General features: G+C 41.5%; 1 protein-coding gene across 5 annotated transcripts in view; it reads right to left on the bottom strand.

Annotated features, from left to right (window-relative positions):
- VPS13C (vacuolar protein sorting 13 homolog C) overlaps positions 1–23,494 on the bottom strand; it is a 228,727-nt gene that overhangs the window by 150,970 nt on the left and 54,263 nt on the right. For all 5 annotated transcript variants that reach the window (XM_072147788.1, XM_072147784.1, XM_072147785.1 and 2 more), the window contains 8 exons: positions 14,092–14,149; positions 13,650–13,777; positions 13,038–13,144; positions 11,906–12,077; positions 11,537–11,599; positions 10,224–10,365; positions 9,352–9,446; positions 8,955–9,097 (listed from right to left, as the gene is read on the bottom strand). In XM_072147788.1, the coding sequence (XP_072003889.1) occupies positions 8,955–9,097; positions 9,352–9,446; positions 10,224–10,365; positions 11,537–11,599; positions 11,906–12,077; positions 13,038–13,144; positions 13,650–13,777; positions 14,092–14,149 (908 nt within the window). The remainder of the gene's footprint in view (positions 1–8,954; positions 9,098–9,351; positions 9,447–10,223; positions 10,366–11,536; positions 11,600–11,905; positions 12,078–13,037; positions 13,145–13,649; positions 13,778–14,091; positions 14,150–23,494) is intronic.

The following is a 23,494-nucleotide window of genomic DNA, read 5'->3' as shown; positions in this document are numbered from 1 at the left end:
CCCTGCTGAGCCTGGTTTGGCAAATGTTGCACACCACAGTCCGTCGGTCATCCGGTGTTTCCTTAAAGAACCTCCACACTTCTGAAGATCTAGCCCTCGCCGCAAGAGCCCTCACCACGGGAGCTTCACTAGTTGACAGTGGCGCTGATGCACCAGCTCTGGCCCTGCCTCTCCGTCTGGCCCCACCACTGCCTCTTCCAACCTGTTCAGGTCGAGGACTCTCCTCCGTCTCAGAAGCACTGTGTTCACCCGGCCTCTCAACCCAGCTTGGGTCTGTCACCTCATCATCCTCCGATCCCTCAGTCTGCTCCCCCCTCGGACTTCCTGCCCTGACAACAACTTCCCCACTGTCTGACAACCGTGTCTCCTCATCGTCGGACACCTCTTTACACACTTCCACTACGTCAAGAAGGTCATCATCACCCACAGACTGTGACTGGTGGAAAACCTGGGCATCGGAAAATTGCTCAGCAGCAACCGGACAAGTGGTTTGTGACTGTGGGAAGGGTCCAGAAAACAGTTCCTCAGAGTATGCCGGTTCAAATGGCAAATTTTCCTGGGAGGGGGCAGACTGGGGGGGAGGAGGCTGAGGTGCAGGAGCTGGAGGAGTGGGGATTTCGGTGACATGGGTGGACTGCGTGGAAGACTGACTGGTGGTGGACAAATTGCTCAAAGCATTGTCAGCAATCCACGACATCACCTGTTCGCACTGTTCTGGCCTCAACAGTGCTCTACCACGAGTCCCAGTAACTTCAGACATGAACCTAGGGAGTGTAGCTCTGCGGCGTTCCCCTGCTCCCTCATCAGCAGGTGGTGTCTCACCCCGCCCAGGACCACGGCCTCTGACCCCTGCAGTAGTTGGACGCCCACGTCCCCGCCCTCGTCCTCTACCCCTAGCCCTGGGGTTAAACATTTTTAAAATGAGAGTTATAACTTTTTTTTTTTTTTTTACTTTTTTTTGTTTTTTTTTGTGTTTTTTTGTGTTTTTTGTTTTTTTTTGTGTTTTTTGTTTTTTTTTGAGTTTTTAGAACCAAACAATCCTATCCTATTGCTATGGCTATTTTCTAGCCAAGTATCAAAGGAAGCACACTACTATGCCAGATGAGATGACACTGAGTTAGTGCCTAATAGAAATCCAACCCCTACTGAATTTTCCCACTTCAGCCTTTGCTATGGATATGTGCGCCACTAAGCGCAGAACACAGCGGTCGCAAGTCTCACTACAAATTGCTCAGAATTGGCAAGTACATGCACTGCAGAAACTAAAGCCACCAGCAGATCAACCAGAAATCAAATATATAGAACGCTACTGTAGGCTTCAAGAAGCTGTTTGTATTCTCCTATGGCTATTTTCTAGCCAAGTATCAAAGGAAGCACACTACTATGCCAGATGAGATGACACTGAGTTATTGCCTAATAGAAATCCAACCCCTACTGAATTTTGCCACTTCAGCCTTTGCTATGGATATGTGCGCCACTAAGCGCAGAACACAGCGGTCGCAAGTCTCACTACAAATTGCTCAGAATTGGCAAGTACATGCACTGCAGAAACTAAAGCCACCAGCAGATCAACCAGAAATCAAATATATAGAACGCTACTGTAGGCTTCAAGAAGCTGTTTGTATTCTCCTATGGCTATTTTCTAGCCAAGTATCAAAGGAAGCACACTACTATGCCAGATGAGATGACACTGAGTTAGTGCCTAATAGAAATCCAACCCCTACTGAATTTTCCCACTTCAGCCTTTGCTATGGATATGTGCGCCACTAAGCGCAGAACACAGCGGTCGCAAGTCTCACTACAAATTGCTCAGAATTGGCAAGTACATGCACTGCAGAAACTAAAGCCACCAGCAGATCAACCAGAAATCAAATATATAGAACGCTACTGTAGGCTTCAAGAAGCTGTTTGTATTCTCCTATGGCTATTTTCTAGCCAAGTATCAAAGGAAGCACACTACTATGCCAGATGAGATGACACTGAGTTAGTGCCTAATAGAAATCCAACCCCTACTGAATTTTCCCACTTCAGCCTTTGCTATGGATATGTGCGCCACTAAGCGCAGAACACAGCGGTCGCAAGTCTCACTACAAATTGCTCAGAATTGGCAAGTACATGCACTGCAGAAACTAAAGCCACCAGCAGATCAACCAGAAATCAAATATATAGAACGCTACTGTAGGCTTCAAGAAGCTGTTTGTATTCTCCTATGGCTATTTTCTAGCCAAGTATCAAAGGAAGCACACTACTATGCCAGATGAGATGACACTGAGTTATTGCCTAATAGAAATCCAACCCCTACTGAATTTTGCCACTTCAGCCTTTGCTATGGATATGTGCGCCACTAAGCGCAGAACACAGCGGTCGCAAGTCTCACTACAAATTGCTCAGAATTGGCAAGTACATGCACTGCAGAAACTAAAGCCACCAGCAGATCAACCAGAAATCAAATATATAGAACGCTACTGTAGGCTTCAAGAAGCTGTTTGTATTCTCCTATGGCTATTTTCTAGCCAAGTATCAAAGGAAGCACACTACTATGCCAGATGAGATGACACTGAGTTAGTGCCTAATAGAAATCCAACCCCTACTGAATTTTGCCACTTCAGCCTTTGCTATGGATATGTGCGCCACTAAGCGCAGAACACAGCGGTCGCAAGTCTCACTACAAATTGCTCAGAATTGGCAAGTACATGCACTGCAGAAACTAAAGCCACCAGCAGATCAACCAGAAATCAAATATATAGAACGCTACTGTAGGCTTCAAGAAGCTGTTTGTATTCTCCTATGGCTATTTTCTAGCCAAGTATCAAAGGAAGCACACTACTATGCCAGATGAGATGACACTGAGTTATTGCCTAATAGAAATCCAACCCCTACTGAATTTTCCCACTTCGGTCTTTGCTATGGATATGTGTGCCACTAAGAGCTAAACACAACGGTAGCAAGTCCCCCTGCTAATTCCTCACAAAATGGTAAAAGATGCAAATTAAAATAAAAAAAGTAGAACGTTATTGTAGCCCTAAGAAGGGCTGTTGGGTTCTTTGAGAATCACTCCTGCCTAACAGTAAGCTAATAGAACACCCTAACGCTTTCCCTGACCAGCAGCAGCTCTCTCCCTAGCGGCATCCAGAGACAGAATGATCCGAGCAGCGCGGCCAGCGGCTAGTCTATCCCAGGGTCACCTGATCTGGCCAGCCAACCACTGCTATCGACGTGTAAGGGTACCACGTCATGCTGGGTGGAGTGCAGAGTCTCCTGGCTTGTGATTGGCTCTGTTTCTGGCCGCCAAAAAGCAAAACGGCGGGAGCTGCCATTTTCTCGAGCGGGCGAAGTATTCGTCCGAGTAACGAGCAGTTTCGAGTACCCTAATGCTCGACCGAGCATCAAGCTCGGACGAGCATGTTCGCTCATCTCTAGTTATAACTTTGGAACGCTCTAACATATCCAGGTGATTTTGAGATTTTTTTCCAGAATGAAACCCAATGGGTCTCGAGAAAACAATGAAAATTTGGCAAAATGTCGGAGAAAATCTACATTATCAAAGTTTGAAATGTTCTGCATTCCAGACAGGTAGTAAAACTACCCCAAAAGATAGATAACTAACATTTCCAAAATGTCTGCTTTATCTTAGAATGATATTTTATCCGTCCTATCCTTTTCCAGGATGTTATGAGGCTTAGAACTTTAGGTGCGATTTGTTAAGTTTTTATGAAAATCACCAAAACTCACATTTTGAGGGACAACTCATCTTTCAAGGGACTTTGAAAAGCCTAAATAATACTAAAACCCCATAAATTACCCCACTATTTAAATTACACCCCTCACCGTATGTAAAACAACTTCTATTAAGTCTATTAACCCTTTAAGCTTTTCAAATGGGTTAAAACAAAATGGAAGTGCGATTTAGAAACTTGACTTTTTTTGGAAAATACATTCATTTAGGTCAAAAATGACACTTTCATAATGACTAAAATGATGAAATGCTCTGCAAAGTTTGATGCACAGCCTGGCATAGGATCAAAGCAGCGCCATTCGGAGCAGATTTATATTGCCACAATGTACAGGCTATAAAACTTTAATTCTAATGCGAACATATGTGGGCTTATTATTTGTGAGCTGAGATACAAATGTATAGATAATTAATTTTGGTTATTCTTATTATTCTATTCTTATTTATTCTTATTCTTAAGCTTATTCATGAGATTTTAACTATTTCAAACAAAATTATCCATTTTTATTTTGGATTTTTAGCAAATTTTTTTCCCCACTCACCATAACATAAAAATAATATTTTATCTTTATTCTCTGGTTCACTATGATTACAGTGATACCTCATTTATATAGTTTTTCTCATCTTTGTTCAATTTTACTGAGCAAAACCAATATTGGATAAAATCACATTGTTTTTACTATCGCCAACGTTTTAGGGGCATAAAATTTGTATTTTTCAGTTGACACGTCTAGTTGAGGGCTTATTTTTTGCAAAAAAGAGTTGTTCTTTTCAGTCATATCATATAAGGACACAAGTTTTTTTGATCACTTTTTAGAACATTTTGGGTATTTGATTAATAAAATTATATATTACAGGAAGTTGGGAGTGTTTTTTTCTACGTCGTTTACCGAGCGGGTTCAATATTGTTTTAGATTTATTGTACAGATTGATATGGAAGTGGTGCTACCAAATATGTACTTTTTTGTGTCTCTAAACTTTATTTGGGTATATACCGGCATATAAGACGACTTTTGAAGACAGAAAAATCTTCTGTCTTCTCTGGGGTCGTCTTATACGCCGGTAATGTTTCTTCTCACCTTTTCCGCGATCCACCAAAGCTCCGCTGCTACGTTCCGGCCGCCGGTGACAGCTACGTGGGTGCCGGCGTCGCAGAGAATATGACGTCATATTTTGTGAGCCGCCAGCGCTCAATGAGCTGTCACCGCCGGCCGGAGTGTAGCAGCAGAGCTTCGGTGGATCGCGGGAAAGGTAAGAAGCTGTTTTATTATTAGTGTGCCAAGCAGGCTGGCTATATAGAGGGGGAGGCGGCAAAATGCAAACTGGGGGGGCCGGCATTCTGCACAATTGGGGGCCGCCAGGCTGTATAATAGCTGGCTGTATACTGGGGGTACAGGCTGGCAGTATACTAGGGGGGGGCAGTATGGCTATATACAGGGGGGCTGGCTGTATACTGGGGGTACAGGCTGGCAATATACAGGGGGAGCTGGCTGTTGGAAAAGGGGTAGTCTTATACGGCAAATATATCTTAAACTCTATATTTTTAACAGGAAAGTAGGGGGGTCGTCTTATACACCAGGTCGTCTTATACGCCGGAATATACGGTAATTGGGCTGATTAGGGGACTTTTATTTTAATTATTATGAAATGATTTTTACTTTGTTTTATAAGTATTTTACATGTAAGGTGTCTCAGTAAACACATTTTAAGATGGGTTTTCTGTTTTTATCTTATGAAAAATTTTAGGGCTAAATGAATGCATTACCGACAAAATTAGACAATTCTAAATTTCATCTCCATTTTGTTTTAATTACTAAGCAGCGCTAAAAAATATTCCTAAAAGCAGTTTTTAATAGATTGAAGTGTGTACTTTTGAAAATGAGGGATTAATAGGGGGATTCTAATAATTTTATATTTCAAACTCGAAAAATGATCCGAAAAATTTCAATGTAGAAATTTTGGGGAAAAAAAATTATAAACAAATGTTCTATTTGTAAGCTGTGTAACGTCATATAAGGAAAAAAAAAAAAGACTTTAAAAAAATGATGAAAACATAAAAGTTGAGATATGGGAAATGTTGGTGATTAACTAATTTGGGTGGTAAAACTATCCGTCTCAAAACCACAATTTTGAAAATGACAAATTTCACAAAAACTTTAGCAAATTTTATTTTTATAAAAATGCAAAACATATCAACCAAAATTTACTTCCAACATAAAGTACAATGTGTCACAAAAAAAAACAAACACACAATCTCAAAATCATTGTAAGTTAAAAAAGTGTTCCAAAGTTATAACCATATAAAACGACACATGACAGATTACAAGAGGCTACGCCTTAAAGTGTAACCATCATTTCAAAAAACTTTTGATAAGATGTAGGGCTGGTCATTTTAAGCCCTTTTTAGTGACTCCTGAAATGGCTGTTGCTAGGCATATTCCATCTTCACTGAGGAGCAGACTACGGAGGGAGAGACACAATCATCTTCTCTCTCCCTGCTCTCAGCTGTTTACCACAGTCATCTGCTGCCAGGAGCCCTAACCTATGTAGTAACCAAACAACTACACTTATCAATCCCTCAGCTTTCCCTACACTTGTATATATACAAATAATCCACACAGACACAAGAAGTAGATCCATCACAATCCCCCCTCCCCCATCACTTCACACTCCACAGCAGGAAATGGCAGGAGAGACTCTCCAAGTCTTCAAGCTAACTCATCATGTGCTCTGCTGAAATTTTACTTAAATATGTAGATAGATAGATAGATAGATAGATAGATAGACAGAAACTTTGATACATAGATATACACTCACCGGCCACTTTATTAGGTACACCATTCTAGTAACGGGTTGGACCCCCTTTTGCCTTCAGAACTGCCTCAATTCATCGTGGCATAGATTCAACAAGGTGCTGGAAGCATTCCTCAGAGATTTTGGTCCATATTGACATGATGGCATCACACAGTTGCCGCAGATTTGTCGGCTGCACATCCATGATGCGAATCTCCCGTTCCACCACATCCCAAAGATGCTCTATTGGATTGAGATCTGGTGACTGTGGAGGCCATTTGAGTACAGTGAACTCATTGTCATGTTCAAGAAACCAGTCTGAGATGATTCCAGCTTTATGACATGGCGCATTATCCTGCTGAAAGTAGCCATCAGATGTTCGGTACATTGTGGTCATAAAGGGATGGACATGGTCAGCAACAATACTCAGGTAGGCTGTGGCGTTGCAACGATGCTCAATTGGTACCAAGGGGCCCAAAGAGTGCCAAGAAAATATTCCCCACACCATGACACCAACACCAGCCTGAACCGTTGATACAATGCAGGATGGATCCATGCTTTCATGTTGTTGACGGCAAATTCTGACCCTACCAACCGAATGTCGCAGCAAAAATCGAGACTCATCAGAACAGGCAACGTTTTTCCAATCTTCTACTGTCCAATTTCGATGAGCTTGTGCAAATTGTAGCCTCAGTTTCCTGTTCTTAGCTGAAAGGAGTGGCACCCGGTGTGGTCTTCTGCTGCTGTAGCCCATCTGCCTCAAAGTTCGACGTACTGTGCGTTCAGAGATGCTCTTCTGCCTACCTTGGTTGTAACGGGTGGCGATTTGAGTCACTGTTGCCTTTCTATCAGCTCGAACCAGTCAGCCCACTCTCCTCTGACCTCTGGCATCAACAAGGCATTTCCGCCCACAGAACTGCCGCTCACTGGATGTTTTTTCTTTTTTGGACTATTCTCTGTAAACCCTAGAGATGGTTGTGCGTGAAAATCCCAGTAGATCAGCAGTTTCTGAAATACTCAGACCAGTCCTTCTGGCACCATCAACCATGCCACGTTCAAAGACACTCAAATCACCTTTCTTCCCCATACTGATGCTCGGTTTGAACTGCAGGAGATTGTCTTGACCATGTCTAGATGCCTAAATGCACTGAGTTTCCGCCATGTGATTGGCTGATTAGAAATTAAGTGTTAACGAGCAGTTGGACAGGTGTACCTAATAAAGTGGCCGGTGAGTGTATATGACTAGATAGATGATAGAAGATAGATAGGATATACATAGATATATAGAAAGATATTAGATAGACAGGATATACATAGATAGATGAATCTGGATAGATATATAGATAGCTCTGGTATCATTGGTCAGCAGCAGGTGCTTGTGATGAGGTGACAGGAGGCAGGTCCCGTCCCTCCTTCTTGCGGATTGTAGTTTTTTGAGAGCTGGTTGCTATGGGCCAAAAAAAAGTACTAAATGAGGTCCGAGAGGCAGAATACTTTGAGGAATGATTCCCCATTGAGGAGACCTGGAACAGAATTATGTTTTTTTTTTGCTCAGAATGACAGTTACACTTTAACACACAAACTGGCTGATCCTTGAAGGGGTTATAGGACATCTACCATCAGTTTACTCATGGTAGATGTGCCCTACTAAGAAGTTCCTGGGGAACACTGTTCCTCAGGACTTCTTTTATTATAACTGTATACACCACAATATAGTTTTTTTTAAAAAAAACCTCTATATAATCAGACACGGGTCCTGTCCACCGTTTTTCCTCCATGTAAAGTTAGACATTACAGTTTCTCTGCTTCCTGCAATGGGAAGAGACTGTAAAGGAAGCCACACCCCTTTCCAGAGAGGATCGACCCCCTCCCATGACAACCAGGAGCTTGCCCATTCTAGACACAAGCGAGGTTGGAGGCGCATAAGGCATGTTCTCAGCCAGCACAACACAGTAACCATAGGATAGCTGTGTTCTCCAGATTATGCGCAAGCTGAGCAAATGTGTCTTTAGCCTTGACCAGCATTTAGCCAGACGTTCCCGACAGCCCATTTCCTCCTCTCCTGTATTACAGTGGCTGGGGCAGAGCACAGCCTGTACACAGTTTACAGTGTATGGATTTCCGCTAGCAACAGCAGCTAGAGCTTGGAATAAAAATGTACAAAATGTATAACACAATGATATAACACAAAGTATCCAAAATTGGTTATAAAGTAAATTACTAAATTTATTGTCCTGGCCTATCGTGGCATAAAAGTTTCTTAAGGGCTTAATTATGCTTCAAGTTTGTTGCCGCAACATTTAAAAATGAATATTCAAAGCACTAAAATACTTTTGCGTACCACTGTGTGTGAAAAGTTTTATGAAACAGGTTTAGCCACAAAAACTTCTTACGCTTTGTAACATATGCATAGCCTCAAGTAACTCACTTTATAGCCTGTGCTCCTGGTCTCTGGTAGACTTTAGTACTAAGATCAACAATCTGCACTTTCAATGTCTCTGGTGCATGGGCATCTTCTCTGATAACTATAGATGTGCTTAGCAGCTGGAAGCTTAGAATGTTAGCAACATACTGGGGGGAAATAGGAAAAAAACAACTATTTTAAGATACAAGACAATGATGATGCCCCACCCACCCCCCTTGACGTGTCCTGTAGAGAACAAGGCTCTTCAAATGGTCAAATGTTAAAAGAGAAGGAAATGAAACAAAGAAAAAGGCCAGGTCCTCAAGGTGTTAAAAAGGCTTCAATAGTTTAGTAACACTCTAACCCTCTCAGCTTAAACTGCAGATACACTAATTTATTTTATGATAAAATATCAACCTACCGTTTTAGGCAAACTGAGATTGTGAGAGCTCTCACTATAACCTATTGCAGTAAAGAGTTTCTTTTTCTCCTCAGGAGTCATTAGATCATCAATTTCTGAAACATATTATGGCACACATGTATCATACATGAAGCTTGGCAAAGATATTCATAAACAATTATTATCAGTCACAGGCCATCAGTAACAAACCATCCACATTACCATGTTGAGAAGGATCTGGAGCTACAGAAGTCACTGGGGACCCAGGGAAACACCAGAATAAGTGCAGGGAGAGATGATTAGGGACAGTATTACCATATGATTATATATTCTGTTTAAAAACTGTTGGCTGAATTGATAAATGGTATAGTGTTTCCATTTTTTTCACAGCAATGGCTCCAAGTACACTTCCTTAACATAATCCTTAAATATCTTATTATAAGTCTAATAGTATGAATACCATGGCAATCTAATGCTGCAGCGTTCATGTACCTACCGCCATGGCCAACACAACAGCGACAGGGAGACCAACCACAGGAGCTGCAGCAATGGATTGATGGATAGAACAAATATCTTTAGAACAACCTTTCAGTGATTTTGCTCTGTCAAGACAACACCTAGAACTGCAGAACTGAACTTAGCACATTAGTTGAGTTACACAGTTCTAGATTTGGCACACACACACAGACACACATAAAGTTTGTCAGAACAAACTCGCTTGTAGGCAATCAGCCTTTATCCTGCCCTCTAAATTCATTACCACTGAACAATGGGATATATAAGAAGGACATATACCAGAGGATGCTGTGAGGAAAGTCATATCAGGTATACTGATAAAATCATTTTATAATGTTTTATAATTTTATAACTGTGTAAATGACAATGATAATTACTTTCAGGAACAGAAATCTCTTCAGAGTCTTCCTTCTTAGACGTTTCTTTCTTCCCCCAAAATCCTCCAAACCAGCCTCCACCTTTCTTCTCTCCAGTCTGTGATGTCTTCTTGGCCAGCAACTTTTGACCAGAGTGTACTACCTAAAAGTAAAATGATATGTAATATAACAAATGCATTTCCAAATACATGTTTTTTCAAAAACAAAACACTCCCTTTATTTATTCCTAAAAAAACTTAATAAGAGCTTTTAGTTATATGGAGTGAATACTTAGGCTTAAAGAAAAACACCAAGGCTACATTAACAATGACTTATGCCCGCACGGCTATAGCTGAGCATACGCCTGCCGTGATGGAAAGGAGGAGGGGTGACCCCACTCCTCTCCATTGAAATGTACAACACAGGAAAAGATAGGACGTGTTCTATATTTTTCTCGTGCATGGAGCCGCACGTGTGTGGCAGCATATCACTCCATGCCGCCATTGCCATCTATGGGGGATGTATGTACGGCCACAAGCTTGTGGCCATACGCACGTCCCCCTACAGTCATGTGAATGTGGCCTAAGGCTCACATTTAAAGTACAATAGTCATACAATAAAAGCATCTCCAGTTTGAAATTGGAAGCTGCACACATTAAAGGGAGTCATCCAGTGTGTATGACAATGCTGCCCTTCTACACTCAGCACTGTGCCTTGACACAATGATTGAAATCTCCCAAGAAATACGTTTTTCTAATAAGTAAATTAGAAAAAAAGTTGCACACCAGCAGGCACAGCCCCAGCCACTGTGCTCCAAAGTTATTTGCATGAAAATAAAAACTGAATACTCTCTGAAATGACAGATTGCTTAGAAACAGGTAAAAGGAAAACTGTTCTTCCTCATTGGTCTCCACGCACACTGCTTTTATTCCGTTAATGTAAAAAGTATTTACAAGCAGCTGAAAACAGCTATCCATGGTTCCCAGAAAGACTTGGAACCTACATGCAGAGCGCTAGTATTAGTTGGGCAAGGTCTATGTAGATTTCTACCATGAAAAAGAAACATCTGGTTCAAAATGTGTGGGTCAAGTCCAGTGTGACCGTGACATCTGTACAGCTTTTTAAACTATAATGAAAATAAAGTGCCGCACCTCTTGCAACATTTTTTCTACGTCTACACGGAAAAAACATTTTCAATTTTTGCTGGCAGATTTTTGACAATTGTGAGGCTCTTTAGGGAAGAGTTTTTAAAAAAAAATCATAATGCAATGCATGGAAGGGCTCAAAACATAAAACTGAAACAAATAAAATTTTAACAAACACATAAAAGTTACCTCTGCTTGTGCTTGCTGTCTACCAAGAATTATACTGAATACATCTAGATTTTTTTCTGATGCCTAGAAAGAAAGAAATAACATAAACAAAAACTTTCTTCTGGACTACACTGCAAAAATAATTAATATTTAATATGATTTCATTTTTATTTTCAATATTAATTAAGGAAACATTTCATAAGAACCCCTCCCACTATACATTAGAAATTTAAATATCAATTCATTAAATTATTCAAAAATTAGAATACAAATTATTTTGGTAATCCTATATAGCCTCATGGAGTGAAGTTAAGTGTAGAAGAACTGCTTTACAGTACATGTTCAATCTGCAATACGCTAAATTCTTGTACAATGCAGCATCCTTATCACCTGTATCTGCTTTGTAATTTCTTCAGGAACTTTTGTTTGTGTCAGTTTGGTCTTATATGCATTTTTGTAGCATTTGAGGTTTTCCCTGTGTTGTAAAATGTAATCCCATGACCACATCCTCCTCCTCCTTCTAACATGAACTTCCAAGATGCTGGTAATTGCATATTTCCACCTGCACAGACAGGAAAAAAGTGTTATTAAATACTGTTGAAGTTCTTACAATTGATGATATATGCATTATTCATTTTTAACTTTATGTAAATAAAAGTTTGTTGCTGTATGCAAGTTAAGTTTAACATCTTACAAATTTAGCCACGGGAAGTTTATTATATCTGGCTTTTTATAATTAAAGTGAACCTGTCACCAGGAGACCCATTTTTAGCACTCCCCCAGTGCCAAAGTGTTTTTATATAAAAAATAGGTTTTACAGAAAAAAAGATATGTTATATTGTACCTTTCATTAGCATCTGCTGTGTGACTAGGCAGTTGCCTTTTGGGAGGGTCTGGAAAGGAGCAGTTTCCCCCCACCCTTGGGAAACATGTGACCTTTTCAAATATATGAATAACTCCCCACCCTCAGGATTGGCTGTAGTGTCGCTAAGCCCAGTGATGGGTGTTTTTATATATTTGAAAAGGTCACATGGAGAAGCTGTTCCCCAAGGGTGGGGGGAACTGCTCCTTTCCAGACCCTCCCATTTGGCAACTGCCTAGTCACACAGCAGATGCTAATGAAAGGTACAATATAACATATCTTTTTTTCTGTAAAACCAATTTTTAATACAAAAACACTTTGGCAGTGTATGTACTATGCTCTGTGGGGACTGGGGGAGTGCTAAAAATGGGTCTCCTGGTGACACGTTCCCTTTAAGTTTAGCTGGAAGAGATTCTTCAATACTGTAAAGTTACTCAACATTAGTTTGTCTAGATTCTGCTTTAGACTCTACTCCTCTCATCACTACAATAGATGTGAATGGCACAATTAAGAATAGACCATCAATATCAAAGGGGCTCAAAGACCCCTTTAAGGATACACATCACTAAGCCCAATCAGACCTGACATAAAAGCAGTGAAGCATGGCTAAAAATAAGGAAAATAGGACATAAACATTTTATCAGCTTGATACAAACTTACCATTCACTGGGACATTCTTTTAGTGCTACTACTGGGCGGAACTTTCGGTAGGGAGTGTTCCTCACCATATAATCCACTGACTCCAACAAGTCAATCATGCTAAGATACTAAAAGTAACAAAGAGAGAAAAAAAATAATAAATGAACACATTAAACCAGTAGTAGTAAGCATAAGTTAGCGAAATTTGAGTAAAACATAATCCAGAACCATCACATGTAGCAATATACTTTTCAGTCGCAACTTAATCTTTAAGGCTACATTCACACTAACGTATGAGGGACGTATATACAGCCGAGGTATATATACGGCCGATATACGTCCCCCATAGGCAGCAATGGGCGCACGGCACCGTACCGTTCCGTACCCGGGAAAAAGATAGGACCTGTCCTATCTTTTCCCGTAATACGGCGCCGTGCGCCATAGGTTGCTATGGAGAGGGGCGGGGTGAGCTGCGCTCACCTCCTCCTCCTCTCCCCGTACACTGCCGTTGCCCACTACGGTACGGTACGTGCGGGCAACGGCAGTGTGAATATAGCCTAACACTGGAAAATGATCTGAACATGTTAGATACAATTGTAAAAAACCACAGAACAAAATCTAAGTGAAACTTACCTGTGGCTTGGTTAGTTCTATAGCGATATGTTGAACCTCCATGTTCCAATCTAACTTTGGTGTTCTCAGTTCAAGTTCTGCATTGGGGTTGATGTAAAGCTTTGCTGTAGCCGATACAGGCTTAAAGACTGAAATAAAAAGTGAACAGATATTCACACATTGGATGGTATTACACATTCTCTTTCTGAGATTTAATAAAAGTTCATAAATTACAGATATATGAGCACCAAGGTTATAATTGTTAAAAATAGAGCAAATCTTATTCCTTTTCAGATTACAATAACGGCCATTTCAGCATGAAAAGTGTTAACCTATTTAACTAGCCAACAACTATTATTTGTAAGTATTAAAAAGGTTTATTTTAACCATTCTGCCCCAATAATTTTAAAAGAGGAACATAAAATGGGGTACCTTTGAAAATACTACTGAGAAGGGCACTTACTATACTGGTAGTCCAAGGGTTTTCTGCTACTGGACATAACCCCAGATTTCAGATCAGCCTGAAAGGAAAACAAAATGATTTGTTACCGGTAATCAAATTACTGTTATAGAAAAAGTATAAAATTAAAAAGTTGGGGTTTAGGACTTTGGTGTAGTAGTCCACGATCCAGGAATTTATTGGCCCTTGCGAGGGAGGCAGTGGAATAAAAAATCCAGAAAAATCCCCAGTAGTCTAATACCCTTCTTACTCAAACGTAATAGGAAAACAGTCTCTGATATTTGGTCCACATGGTCAAAATCACTTAAACAGTTTCATGCCAAGTCATATAAGGAACTTGGGGATAACCTTAAAAATCAAAAAGGAGGGAATAACTTTCTTGCAACTAGCAGAACTAAAAATTACTCCGGAAACACTACACAAAAATTTCCCCCAATCAAAAGACCCTTCCTGGCTGGAATCATGGCTAAAAAAGGATTTAATACCTAAAGGCGCAATCTCTATCTTTTATGACTTCATCATCAACAAACACTCAGGTACTAAACCAGCTTATATCACAGGGTGGGAAAAAGATCTTAACATTAACTTCTCTGACATACAAGTTAAAACTATTGATAAAAACTCAAACGGCTTCTCAAGATGTGTGAGGATACAAGAGAATTCTTATAAGACAGTGACGAGATGGTACAACACTCCGGCAGTGTTGAAAAAAAAGGGCCTAATTAGCACAGAGACATGCTGGAGATGTGGCATAAGAGAGGGACACTAGCAGACATCCTGTGGGGATGCCCTCTTATCCAGAAGTTCTGAAAGGAGATTGAGAAAAACATCAAACAAGTCACCGGAGTAAACCTAACCCTCACACCAGACTCAGTCCTGTTGTGACTACTGCATAGAACTTGAACACCTTGTAAAAAAAAATTACCTAGTTACTCAAAGCAGCTAGATTGGTAATACCATAAAAATGGTTACAATGCAACCCCCCCCCCGAATAGTGGAAGAGTGGGTTGAGAGGGCGAATACTATATACAGAATGCAGGAAATGGTTAGCTGGGAAAACAGGACCCACCATAAATTCGAACTCTTATGGGAACCATGGAAGATGTTCAAGCATAAGGAAAAGGAGTAAGACTTTCTTAGATTATAAGATTGGAGAGGGTAATACGCATAGGCGGTGATACATAAGCAGGAGAACAGGCCATACCATACAACATTATATCAATAAAAGGAATAACACCTACGATAGAACAAGAGATGGCAGGACACTCAAGTTTTTTTTACATTCTTAAGTTCATCTGTTTAAAAGGAATGCAAGGTACCTGAAGAAGGTAATTAAATGGGGAAGTTCCCAATGATATATTGCCGAATGGCAGGAAACCTACTTTTCTGTTCATAGTATTATGCCCCCTACTCCCAATCCCCACCCAAACCACTTCCCACAACACCACCAACCAGCCTACCCTGAATACGCTTAAGAGGTTCCCCGAGCCAGGGTTAAATGTTATTAATGATATATAGGATATGGAATTCCGTTGAAAATTTGAGGCAGAATTGGAGGCAACACTGTGCGGACCATATAAGCTCCTAAGAACAGAACAAGTGTTTCCTGAAGTTCCACGCCTAGAAAGACTAGATAAATGTCTTAATGTTAGAGAATATCATCGGGACCCAATGTGCTTTATTTATATATACTATACCACTTACCCTCCTACCAACCTTCCTTATCCCCACCAAGTATCTTAACTAGGCATGATACTTGCCGAGTGATATCGGCTATGACATGTATCTTATTGTTAAGTTAAAAGAAAAAACAATAAAAAGAAAAAAAAAAAAATAGAACCAAAGATTACTACATAGATACTTTACCAGAACCAAGATTACTATATAGGTGCAGCACTAGAACGAAGCATAGATAAAGGACGAGAACAAAGATGCTTCCGATACGGTACCTGAAAAAGGCAGCTTAATACATAGACTACACAGAACTCTAATCAACATAGATACCGAATCAGAACCAAGCTTACTAACAGAACTGAAAAAAGTAACAAATATCTGGGCCACTGTGTGATAAATCTGGTGCAATATAAGGTTGTCTATATTTGTTTCTGCACCGGAGCTTGCACATGTAAATATTAAGTTTGTGCTGTAGCTGTACTTTGTCCAACACTTTAGAAATGTGTGCACCTAAAGGGGCATGTTCTTAGTTTGTGCCACATTTATTACAGGCTGTATAATTTATGTTTGCCAAAAAGAAAAAGGTGCTACTGTGTGCACACTTTCCATAGAAGTGCCGATTGTGCCGGATAATAAAACACTGTGTGCTAGTATTAAATAAACAGGTGCAACCTGCACATAAGTGAGCCACTGATTCTGCATGTACAAGAGTACAAGACTCATAGGAGTAGTAAACAAATTCACAGCACAAAGGAGATGCTACAGAATTGTAAGCTCATGGGTAATACCAGCGCTTACTGTAAATCGGGTTACCCACAGATGACATCTTTAATCAGGGAATTTCTCTTTTTTTTCCTGCCTCAACTTGTCTATTAGATAATGATATGGAGTCAGGAATATGGGGTCATAATACTTATATTACAACATCATGTTGCCCCTTAATATTATCTGCACCCTAGTCAGCTCGTCACCATCTTCTTAACACAAATTTGTAACCGTTCTCTTGCTCCCATGAAACCATAATTATGCCACCACAATAGCTAATATATCGACAGTGTCCCATAGTCACAGGGCCCCCACCATAGTCACAGGGCCCCCACCATAGTCAAAGGGCCCCCACCATAGTCAAAGGGCCCCCACCATAGCCTATAGTCATAAGGGCCCCCATTGTAGCCTACCTCTTCCTCTGAAATGTCTGGAATAAAAAAAATAAAAAATTACTCACCTCCTATTCTTGCTTATGGCTGTAGTGGGAGTCGGGAAGGACTTGTAGAAAGTGTTGTCACATCATGCAGAATGCACCTACTGGGTCAGAGTGCAATGAGTGCCATTGGCTCTTAGAGCCATCTGGCTTTTAGAGATGCATATGCCATTGACTGTTCAGTAATAGTAAATGAGCGTCTGGTTGTGTCTGCATCAAGTACCACTAATGAATAGGTCCTCCAATTCCAACAGAGGCTCCTGCCAGTTATTGGGGCGCACTGTAGGATTCACAGGTCCACCAAATCGCATTGTTGCAACTGAATGTTGTACAGAATAAATTTTGCTATACATTGGCCAGCAAGATGTTCCATTACAAATTCCAAAGGATACTTCCTGAACAGCTTAGCATTAAACAAATTGTATGCAGAAACAAAAATGCATATACAACAACATAGAACAAAGACAAGAATGATTCATATAAATTAAACACCTCTATTCACTCAATCTGATGTCTGCACATGTGTCAATATGAGATTAAGGCGTCAAACTCGATAAACAAGTTTTCACCTGGTTGACGTAAGCTCCAACACTGCAAATAAATAGTGGCACCAGCAATGAACAGAGCCAAGTCTTCTCAGAAACACCAGGAAAAAGATATTATTCATAGAACAATCCATGCACCAACATTACCTATTTTTTATATTAGATTCTTAGAAAACCACAATAGTAAAACAAAACAAAGCATTGTGCCTCTTATTTTAATAAGCTTTGTTTTTCTAATGCTCAACTAGTTGCATGCCAGACTTCTAGTGCATGCACTTTTCAAATTAATCATTTATATAAATAAACATTTTTTTTGGGAATTATCCCAAATTCTGCCTTTAACTCCTTAAAGGGCACCTACCACCACAAATCTACCTATAAAGGTAGATTGGGTGGTAGGTGGATCAATGGGACGTGAGGATAGCCCTTTTAAGGGCTAATCCTCACGTCCCTGCACTTTTTTAATAACTTTAATTTGATATTTATTCAAATTTACTTATGCGGCTACCGGGGCGTGGAGTAGCCGCATATGAGATTACACGAGGCGGCTACTCCACGCCCCGGTAGCCACTTTACCCCTCCTACTCACCCATCTTCGGCGCGCAGCTCCGCGTAGCTGCGCGCCCTCGTCCGGCGATCCTGCTGTCTGCGCATGCGCAGAAGAGCAGGCCCGCGCCTGTTTCGGAGTTGTGACCGCGCAGGCGCGGGCCTGCTCTTCTGCGCATGCGCAGACGGCAGGATCGCCGGACGAGGGCGCGCAGCTACGCGGAGCTGCGCGCCGAAGATGGGTGAGTAGGAGGGGTAAAGTGGCTACCGGGGCGTGGAGTAGCCGCCTCGTGTAATCTCATATGCGGCTACTCCACGCCCCGGTAGCCGCATAAGTAAATTTGAATAAATATCAAATTAAAGTTATTAAAAAAGTGCAGGGACGTGAGGATTAGCCCTTAAAAGGGCTATCCTCACGTCCCATTGATCCATCTACCACCCAATCTACCTTTATAGGTAGATTTGTGGTGGTAGGTGCCCTTTAAGGACCAGGCCCTTTTTCGTTTTTGCGTTTTTATTTTTCACTCTCCACCTTCAAAAATCTATAACTTTTTTATTTTTCCATGTACAGAGCTGTGTGAGGTCTTATTTTCTGCGTAACAAATTGCACTTCATAGTGATGGTATTAAATATTCCATGCCGTGTACTGGGAAGCGGGAAAAAAAATTCTAAATGCAGTGAAAATGATGAAAAAACACATTTGCGCCATTTCTTGTGGGCTTGGTTTTTACAGCTTTCTTTTTGCGCCCCAAATGACAGATCTACTTCATACATTGAGTCTACACGATCACAGGGATACTAAATTTGTATAGGTTTTATAATGTTTTCATATATTTACAAAAATTAAAACCTCCTGTACAGAAAAAAAATTCTTCATTTTACAGTGTTCTTGAGCTAATGCCTTTTTCATACTTTAGTGTACAGAGCTGTGGGTGGTGTCATTTTTTGCGACTTCTGATGACGTTTTCAACGCATTTATTTTTAGGACTGTGCAACCTTTTGATCACGTTTTATAGAATTTTTTCTATTTTTCAAAATGGCGTTATTTTCCATTAGGGGGAAAACACAGTGAAAAACGGTTACTATATTTTGATAGATCGGGCATTTTCGGACGCGGCGATACCTAATGTGTTTAGGTTTTTTCCTGTTTATTTATATTTATATCAGCTCTAGGGAAAAGGGGGGTGATTTGAATTTTTATGTTTTTTTAATACAATTTTTTTTTTTTTACTTTTTTTTAATTTTTTTTTTTTATACTTTTTTTCAGACTCCCTAGGGGACTTTAACCCTAGAGCCCTCTTCATACTCCCCCATGTGCAGCAAGACGTAAGGGTACGTCTTATTGCGCTATGGGGTTAAAGAAAATCTACAAGTAACTAAGCAAAATGAAACTACACAACTCACCTCGATCCCAATTCTAGTCTTCTTTAACCCCTTCACGCTCTGTGATGGATATATCCGCCACAAAGCTATGAATGGTGCCCTCTTCATACATGGGCTTTGCTGCATATCGATCGATTGCCATGACAGACTTGGGTCTTCGTTTATATAAAATATAATAAACAGTAAAAATCACAAACACGTTAGGTATGCCCAAAATGCAACTTTTACACCTTTTTACATGAAATTAAAAAATGTAACGAAAAGTGATCAAAATGTCGCACAGTCCTTAAAAGGGTAGCAATGAAAACCTCGGCTCATTTCGCAAAAAATGACACCTCACACAGCTCCGTACCCCTAAGTATGAAAAAGTTATTAGCATCAGAAGATGGCGAATTTTTTTTTTCCCTTTTTCGTACACATTTGTTTAATTTTTGAAAATGTATTAAAACGCATTAAAACCTGTATAAATTTGGTATAACCGCGATCGTACCGAACCAAAGAATAAAGTAGAGGTGTTATTTGGAGCAAAGAGTGAAAGTCGTAAAAACGGAGCCCACAAGAGCGCGAAGCACATGCAGTTTTTTTTATTTTTCCACATTTATTTTTCCACATTTGTGATTTGTGTACGGTTTCCCAGTACACGGCATGGAATAATAAATAACATCATAGGAAAGTTGGTTACCCACAAAATAAGCCCTCACACAGCTCTGTACACGGAAAAACAAAAAAGTTATGGATTTTTGAAGTTGGAGAGCGAGAAATGAGAAAAAAAAAACCCTGCGGGGTTAAGCTTCACACGCCAGGATCTTCTGAAAAAAAAAAAAAAAAAAAAAAAAAAAAAGAAGAAGAGTTATAATAAAAGGCGCTCCGGGCTGTTAATTATTTAAGCCTCTGACTTTACGTCACCTTACTCTCCCATGCTGGAAAAAGAGGTCACACGAGAGGCGTTAATAATTTTTTTTTTTGTCTGGCGCCTCGGGCTGTTAATTATCTATACTTCTCATATGATGTCACTTCCCTCTCCAGCATAGGATAGAGGTGACGTCACGAGAAAGGCATAAAAAAAATAACAGCCCGGGGCTCTGGCTGCTTTTAATAATTTTTTTTTTTTCCATGCGATCTTGGCATGTCAAGCGTAACGGAGATCAGCACCGGGATCGGGGAAAGAGCACCTGGATAAAACCTTCCGGATAAAATCTACTTTATAGCGAGATGTAAATTGGTTGCGTTAAGCAAAACAGGCAGAAAATTCAGGGCTAACATCAAGGTGAGAATGTCCTCTTCACTGTAATTGATCAGTCCTGCATCCAAGGACATCATAATTGACTCTCCAAAAGTTGGAGCGAATTATGTCAATTGTCAAGGGGTCATCCTGGGGTGAAAGAGCTGGACCTTTATTGTTATATTTTATGACCCTTCATAGCAATATTGAAAATGTGTCAGCTCTAGAGATGGGCGAATTTGTTAAAATTCGTTTCGACCTAATTCGCCGAATTTTTTGAAAAAATTCGATTCGACAAGAATCTAATCAAAACTAATCCCGTTAAAAAACAGGCATTTCCTGGCTGCAGAGAGCCTGTAGGGTGTTGTAGAACGTTGTGCCATGCTTAAATATGCATAGGGAGCGTGGTTTGGTCTTCAAATAATTCTGTGTTTTAGTATGACATGCACATGACAGCCGCAGCTCTTAGAATCCTTTCACTCTTCAATTCCATGTGCACTTACATAGGCCAACTTCCCCAAATAAGCGAAGCGGGAACGCAGCCTGACAAGGTAACGTCTGTGCCAGCTCGAAAGGACTGAGCTGAGGGCCAAGATCCCACTATAACAGTGGTGGTGAACCTATGGCACGGGTGCCAGAGGTGGCACTCGGAGCCCTCTCGGTGGGCACCCAGGCCACCACCACAGAATTAAGTTCACAAGACAGGACTCAAAGAATCTACCTGCATAATCTTCCGACAATGATAGGTGAATTTGCCCTCCTCCTTTCAACTGGGTTGGTGTCCTTAGGAGGCTGAACAATTGAAAGTTGTCAAGGAACACGGAGAAATAAATTACTGCTTAAATTGCTGTGCTGGAACTTTGCAATACATACGTGGCTTTTGGTTGACGTTCGGGCACTCAGGCTCTAAAAGGTTTGCCATCACTGCACTATAACATCAAAGAGTGCACTCTTTTTACACTGAGTGGCACAATGATATAGTGTGTTGGTGGCATCAAAAGCAGCAGCAGCAGGAGCCTGCAGAGTGGCACAATGATATAGTGTGAAGGTGGCATCAGAAGCAGCAAGAGCGGCACAATGATATAGTGTGTTGGTGGCATCAAAAGCAGCAGCAGCAGGAGCTTGCAGAGTGGCACAATGATATAGTGTGAAGGTGGCATCAGTAGCAGCAGGAGCCCGCAGAGTGGCACAATGATATAGTGTGAAGGTGGCATCAGTAACAGCAGGAGCCCGCAGAGTGGCACAATGATATAGTGTGAAGGTGGCATCAGAAGCAGCAGGAGCCCGCAGAGTGGCACAATGATATAGTGTGAAGGTGGCATCAGAAGCAGCAGGAGCCCGCAGAGTGGCACAATGATATAGTGTGAAGGTGGAATCAGAAGCAGCAGGAGCCCGCAGAGTGGCACAATGATATAGTGTGAAGGTGGCATCAGAAGCAGCAGGAGCCTGCAGAGTGGCACAATGATAAAGTGTGAAGGTGGCATCAGAAGCAGCAGGAGCCTGCAGAGTGGCACAATGATATAGTGCGTTGATGGCATCAGTAGCAGAAGCAGCAGCAGGAGCCAACAGAGTGGCACAATGATATAGTGTGAAGGTGGCATCAGTAGCAGCAGGAGCCCGCAGAGTGGCACAATGATATAGTGTGAAAGTGGCATCAGAAGCAGCAGGAGCCCGCAGAGTGGCACAATTATATAGTGTGAAGGTGGCATCAGAAGCAGCAGGAGCCCGCAGAGTGGCACAATGATATAGTGTGAAGATGGAATCAGAAGCAGCAGGAGCCCGCAGAGTGGCACAATGATATAGTGTGAAGGTGGCATCAGAAGCAGCAGGAGCCTGCAGAGTGGCACAATGATATAGTGCGTTGGTGACATCAGTAACAGAAGCAGTAGGAGGAGCCCACAGAGTGGCACAATGATATAGTGTGAAGGTGGCATCAGTAGCAGCAGCAGGAGCCCACAGAGTGGCACAATGATATAGTGTGAAGGTGGCATCAGTAGCAGCAGCAGGAGCCCACAGAGTGGCACAATGATATAGTGTGAAGGTGGCATCAGTAGCAGCAGCAGGAGCCCACAGAGTGGCACAATGATATAGTGTGAAGGCAGCATCAGAAGCAGGAGCTTGCAGAGTGGCACAATGATATAGTGTGAAGGTGGCATCAGAAGCAGCAGCAGGAGCCCGCAGAGTGGCACAATGATATAGTGTGAAGGCGGCATCAGAAGCAGCAGGAGGAGCCCGCAGAGTGGCACAATGATATAGTGTGAAGGTGGCATCAGTAGCAGCAGCAGCAGGGGGAGCCCACAGAGTGGCACAATGATATAGTGTGTTGGTGGCATCAGAAGCAGCAGGAGCTTGCAGAGTGGCACAATGATATAGTGTGAAGGTGGCATCAGAAGCAGCAGCAGGAGCCCGCATAGTGGCACAATGATATAGTGTGAAGGCGGCATCAGAAGCAGCAGGAGGAGCCCGCAGAGTGGCACAATGATATAGTGTGAAGGTGGCATCAGTAGCAGCAGCAGCAGGGGGAGCCCACAGAGTGGCACAATGATATAGTGTGTTGGTGGCATCAGAAGCAGCAGGAGCTTGCAGAGTGGCACAATGATATAGTGTGGAGGTGGCATCAGAAGCAGCAGCAGCAGCCCGCAGAGTGGCACAATGATATAGTATGAAGGCGGCATCAGAAGCAGCAGCAGCCCGCAGTAGTCCATTCACCCAGTGGGCCGTAAAGGAGATATACTGGCCCTGACCATAATTACAGCTCCACACGTCCGCGCTGCCGTGCACCTTGGAAGAAACTGATAAGCTCAAGGACTGGCCCACCTTCTGTTGTACATATTG

The sequence above is a fragment of the Engystomops pustulosus genome, chromosome 4, assembly GCF_040894005.1.
Source record: "Engystomops pustulosus chromosome 4, aEngPut4.maternal, whole genome shotgun sequence".
NCBI lineage: Eukaryota > Metazoa > Chordata > Amphibia > Anura > Leptodactylidae > Engystomops > Engystomops pustulosus.
Note: the sequence above shows the minus strand (reverse complement) of the source record. Positions and strands in the feature narration are given on the sequence as shown.